Here is a 5,968-nt window from a genome sequence, read left to right on the forward strand (position 1 = left end):
GAATTCATATATATTAACAAAATTGTAACAGCTAGTATATATAATTTAGAATTTATATATATTAACAAAATTGTAACTGTAGTAGATAGTATATATAGAAGTTATATATATATATATATATATATATATATATATATATATATATATATATATATATATATTAACAAAATTGTAACAGTATATAGTATATATAGTTTAGAAGTTATATATATTAACAAAATTGTATACAGTATAAGTATATATATATATATATATATATATATATATATATATATATACCGTTCCATATTTGTAATTATATACTAGTATAACACAATTTCAGCTACTTGCCTATATTAATCTAGGTGTTGTCACTATTTGCATACGTTAACCACCAAAATTTAGATAATATAACTCAATTAGAATAATATAAATCAATAATATTGGTATATATGGTTACTTTCCATGACATGGAGCATGCGTTGACGTAGAGGAATGCAATTGTTGTCTCATATCCTTTGGGGAACTGTTAGCATCTCCATGAGATAATCCTAACAAATCTTCGATTGACTCCATATTAATTTGAGGATTGCATTGTTGTATTACGGTCTTAAAAGCATTTTGCAATCTATCAATCTAATCTTGAAACTCGTTCCTTAATGTAGAGACCTCTTCACTGTGTGCTTGTTTCAAAGCATTAATCTCCGCCTTTCGCTTTAAGGAACTTTTAGTTACATTTCTCCCATAACAGCATACCCTGCCGGGACACTCCATTCCAAAAACAGCCTTAAAAGCTTCTGTATCACTTTCCTCCTTTTCAACCATTTCTTGAAGTTGGGCCTAGCATAAATTACAAGAAAATATTAACTACTAGTATAGACAATGTTAGTCGACTATATTAAGTAAATATATTATATAAATAATGTTACATACAATTACTTTTCCAGTTTCTACACCCAGTTCCTTTCCTTTATTTCCTTTTCGAGTTTCAACAAACATTTCTGATTGAGTGGGCTCTCTTTTTTCCTTTTCACGCTGCACAAATCAAAATAATTCCATAACAAAACAGCCTGTGAATTAAAATGCCTATTCCAGAGAACCACTCATACAAGGAATATTTTATCTATATGGAAAGAAAGTTACCACTTTTTCACGAGTCAAAGCAAAGTTTTTGGGACACATTCGATGCATCCACTTTAGCTGAGCTCTATTTCTAGTGTTATTGTCACTGATTGCCTACATTTAAATTTGACAGAATTATTCTAATAACTTGATTATGACATACATAGAAAAGTGCAAAATCAAACACATACATAAATAACTTATTAATCTTACTTGTATAACTTCCTTACTCCAATAATCACAAAGACTCTTAAACTGAGCTATGGGCACCTTTGGCGGACGGTTTTTGACTCTTTCAGTCATGTTGGAGTATTTCAAAAAATGATTCTTCTTAATAGTGTGCTTATATCTTCTCCATGCATCTCTAACAGTGGTCTCAACCTAATCTCGTGCTTCACCCGGCAAGATAAACTTCCGCTAAAAAATTATAAGATAAGACAAGATCAAGAAATAAATATTTTTTTCTAAATAATTAGACATTCAAATTCATAGATACACACTTACATTAGTATATCTCCAGAAACGGGTTTTATTATCACCTGGCATTCCTGACCAATTGGTGTAACGTAGAGGACAAAATGTCGAGTTCCTAGCCAATGTTCCCAAGAAGAGGCTCAAGTCAGTTACTACTTTATCACAAGGACCAATTGGCTGACCATCCTCATTAAAGGTCACTTCTACTCGCTCTTCCAAAGTTCTTGCATGAATCTTTTTGCACAAAGTTTTCCCACGAGTTTTTCTTTGGGATGTTCCTATAAAGTAATCAAAACAACAACATGATATCACATGTTTTCTACCAATATGTAAATAATACATGAAATAATTATTATGAAATACGAAACTAATTACCTTTTTCTTTTCCTGTATTTGTGTTTGCCTCTTCTTCACTGACTTCTGCCCGGTTTTGAACACTTTCTTGTTGAGCTCCTTTTTTTGGCTGATTTTGACTAGAGCTAGGGATAACGTAGCTGCCCGGTTTTTCTCCATTGTTTGACTTGGTTGCATCCATTTCCTTTGACTTGTGAAGTTCTACATAATCATCAATCAACATTGATGGGCATTTTGGCACCCTCTTTTCCTTTTTAGAGCATTTAGTTTTTGACATCATTGTGTCCAAAGATTGATTAGATTTCTCTGGTTTCTTATTTTTGGAAGGAATAAGTAATTTCCTTTGAACTGTTTTTTCCACCTTCTGAATTTTGTCTCTATTGTTCTCTAGGAGATTCTCATGAGTTCTTTTTTTCATTACTCCTGTTTTCAATGTAATTTCCTCATCAAAATAATTTCATAAAAAGAATATATAAATTTAAAGTATATGCAAAGATATTAATTACCTTGTGAAACTTCTTTGTTTCCATGTGCAAAAACTTCCTTAGCTTGTGGTTTCAAAAGCTTAGGTCTCTCGGTTTTCTTCGTAGCAACGTGGTTGTCCAATTTTCCATCAATCTTTTGAATTCTTTCTCTATTTATTGTAGCTTTCCCATGAGTTGTTTTCTTTGGTATTTCTAATTTTAGTCAAAATTCATCAAAAGATATTAGGAGTAATTTAAAGTAATATATGCACCATAAAAAAACTTTAAAATTTTCCTTACTTACCGTGTACAACTTCTTTGTCTCCATGTGCATGATCTTTCATTAATTTTGGTTGCGAGAGTTTGTCTTTCTCCATTTTCTTTGTAGCAGTCTCTTTGTCCAAATTTTGATCAACCTTTTGAACTCTTTCTTGTTGAGTTCCTTTTTTTGGTGTTTCTAATTTTTGTTAAAATTCATTAAAAAAAACATTATGAATAATATATCTAAAGGAAATCCAAAACATAAATTTTACATATGTAATTTTATAAAATCATATGAAACAAGAAAATAATTTACCGTCCACAACTTCAATAATTCCCTGAACCCTTTCTCTATTGTTTCCCTGCAGCATCTCATGCAACTTGTCAATTTTTTCCTTCTTAACTTGTTGTAGTACTTTCTTTGTCAATTCTGCACTTGATCTTGCTTGAAGAGGGAAATCAAATCGTTTAGTAGGACTTCGACCACTCTTCCTATGCAATCCACCATATTTTACACTTCTTACATTGTCCATTATGGCCAACAACTATGAACTACAAAGGGGGGAAATTACATAGTTATACAACACAATTAATGTTCAAACACAATATATTAACAAAAGGGCAGATTTCAATACAAATATTTGTAAACTATGATATAAACTAATAGAAAGACACATTGATCAGTATTCATTAACAAATTGGTAAAACACATTGTGAACACTACCTAATCAGTATTAGAATCATAATCAGTTTCATCGTCACTTTCATAACTCGTGTCACTATGATCACTCTCTATTGCTTTTTGGTTGTGAAGTTCTGACAAAGGAATTTCAAAGATATCATCTGGCACATCTTTCCTAACCAAATCCACTTCACAATCATCCCTTAATGTATCAAGATTTGTTGAAATATCATATTCTTGGGCATCTGAACTCAAACATTCTCCCATGTCAAATGATTCCCTCGGAAGTGCATTTAGAACATAGTGTTTGTTCTTGTTTAAAGGATCTTCAATAAAGAAACATTGTTGAACTTGAGATGCCAACACAAATGGATCATTTTTGTAGCATTTTTTGTTAAAGTAAACGAACGGCGAGCCATATTTATCCTTTTCATTCATAAACCAATCACATCTGAACAATACATATTTTTCATGGCCATAATAATCTAACTCTATAATATCTTTTATTGCCCCATAGTAAGTCACACAAATCTTTTTGGGATTTTCATCCTTCGCATTTCTAAGAACTTGAGTCACTGCTTCTAATGTCACACCACTATTTTGTGTTTTAAGCCTTGCTTCGCGGTTTGTTGTATGAAACCTGTATCCATTAATAACATAACCAGAATACCTTCTAACAACATCATTTGGTCCCCTAGACAACACCTTCAACCATTCAGTAACTTCCTCATCCATGACACGTGTTTCAAACCATTGAATAAACTCTTCTCTTTGATTGTTAGCTTTTTTGGACTTCCTTTTTTTTTAGGATTATGAACATTAACCTCATGCTCTCTACAAAATAAATAACTAACTTTTCAATACGAAAGAAAAATAAAACTTATTGTGAGAATGAAATGTTGTATCAAGTAGATGATTATACCTAATGTATTCTTGCACTTCATCGCAATTGAATAAAATGTAACCGTGAGCAAGGTTTAGAGACTTATGGTCAAGGGAAATTAGTTTCTTTCCCCCAATTGGATGACCTATGCCTGGAATATCATCGCTATTTCGTGTCATTCTATTCATCCTTGTGTCTACAGCACTAGACAAATATCTTGAATAAAATGTTAGAGATTCTTTAACCAAGTAAGCTTCAGTGATAGAACCCTCTGGATGACTCCTATTATGAACAAAAGATTTTAAATCACCCAAATATCTTTCCATATAATACATCCATCGAAATTGAACTGGTCCGCCCAATCGGACTTCATTTGCAAGGTGTATTGGTAAGTGAACCATTATGTCAAAGAAACTCGGAAGGAAGATACGCTCAAATTGGCAAAGTGTTTCAGCAATTTCTACTTCCAAGTAATCCAAAGTTTTCACGTCTATAACCTTCTGGCATAAACACCGAAAAAATGAACAAAGCCTGAGCAAAAGAATAACAACTTGATTAGGGGCTATCCCTCTTATTGCTACTTGTAACAAGTAATGCAATATAATATGAGCATCATGACTCTTGTATCCAGAAACTTTTCCGTCATTAACTTGAACACATCGAGAAATATTAGATGCAAGGCCATCAGGAAGTTTTACTGTCTTTAAAACATTACAAAAAACAGATTTCTCCTGCTTTGTTAGGGAGAAACATGCCTTCGGGATTTGAGTTTTCTTACCATCACTTGTTTCCTTCAAATGGAGTTTTTTTCGAATCCCCATGTGTTGTAGATCCAAACGAGCTTTTGCATGATCCTTTTTCTTCCCTTCAATCTCTAAGAGAGTCCCTATTATATTATCACAAATGTTCTTTTCTGCATGCATAACATCTACATTATGGCGCAAAGAATTATCCTTATGAGGGACCATTTGTAATCAAGAAGGTATTCTCCGGCGGAGCCATGTTGCTTACCACTATGGATGGCGAGGATTTCCCACACCCTGTAAATACGGACATAGTCAAAAAGTATTTCGCTTAAAGAAAAGCTCGCTAAGTTGAAAACCTGCGAGGGCGACTTAGGCAAAAATGAGCGTCTCGGTGGATTGAAAACCTGAAAGGGCGATCCAGGCAAAAGTTAGAGATTAAAAAATAAATATTATCCCGGTAGGCTGAAAACCTGAAAAGGCAGCCTAGGAAAAAGTTAGGGAATAAATTGTACAACTATGTCCCGTTCGGCTACCTACTCACCTTCAAGGTTCAACACATCAAAGGCACCAATCAGTCCGATCACTTTCTTCCAGCAAGTGAGGGATGAGATACTCAAAGACAGATTGGCAATAGCAGAGTTGAAACTTGACTGGATTGTTTTCACATAGCTATTTCTCTTTATAAGTACTTTTCAAAGTTTTATAACAATTTCCTACTACTACGATTTTTTGTCTCCTTATACTAATCCGCCTATTATGGCTCTCTTTCAAAATCAATACAGTTCATGCTCAAAATCAATGTTTCCATTTTTTCTGTTTTGAATACATAAACGTCCCAATGATAATTTTGAATGAACATATGCATTTGAATATGATTGATGTTTATAAGAAAAACAGGAATAGCATCCAGGTAATGTCCCAATTATTTGGACATCATCCCGAAACCAGCTTCAGAAGAAAAGTTCCCCAACAGAGATGTATTTCTCAGCAAATTCCTCAATGA

At 33.0% G+C, this 5,968-nt stretch overlaps 1 protein-coding gene across 1 annotated transcript; it reads right to left on the reverse strand.

Moving 5' to 3' along the window:
- Window positions 1–1,339: 1,339 nt before the first annotated feature.
- On the reverse strand, window positions 1,340–2,824 carry LOC131637830 (uncharacterized). The gene is made up of 5 exons (XM_058908402.1): window positions 2,698–2,824; window positions 2,436–2,606; window positions 1,951–2,352; window positions 1,606–1,853; window positions 1,340–1,518 (listed from the first exon to the last, which is right to left on the reverse strand). Exons 1-5 carry the CDS (start codon window positions 2,768–2,770, stop codon window positions 1,483–1,485), a joined length of 930 nt encoding a protein of 309 aa, XP_058764385.1. The 5' UTR covers window positions 2,771–2,824; the 3' UTR covers window positions 1,340–1,482.
- Window positions 2,825–5,968: the final 3,144 nt, after the last annotated feature.

The sequence above is a fragment of the Vicia villosa genome, unplaced genomic scaffold, assembly GCF_029867415.1.
Source record: "Vicia villosa cultivar HV-30 ecotype Madison, WI unplaced genomic scaffold, Vvil1.0 ctg.002094F_1_1, whole genome shotgun sequence".
Classification (NCBI taxonomy): Eukaryota; Viridiplantae; Streptophyta; class Magnoliopsida; order Fabales; family Fabaceae; genus Vicia; species Vicia villosa.

Excerpts from the sequence above, each read along its gene's own strand:
- LOC131637830 (XM_058908402.1), bottom strand. The coding sequence starts at position 2,770 with ATGGAGAAAGACAAACTCTCGCAACCAAAATTAATGAAAGATCATGCA. Across the intron at positions 2,353-2,435 it reads AAACAAAGAAGTTTCACAAG|GAGTAATGAAAAAAAGAACT; the intron begins GTAATTAATATC and ends CATTGAAAACAG. Across the intron at positions 1,519-1,605 it reads GTTTCTGGAGATATACTAAT|CGGAAGTTTATCTTGCCGGG; the intron begins GTAAGTGTGTAT and ends ATAATTTTTTAG.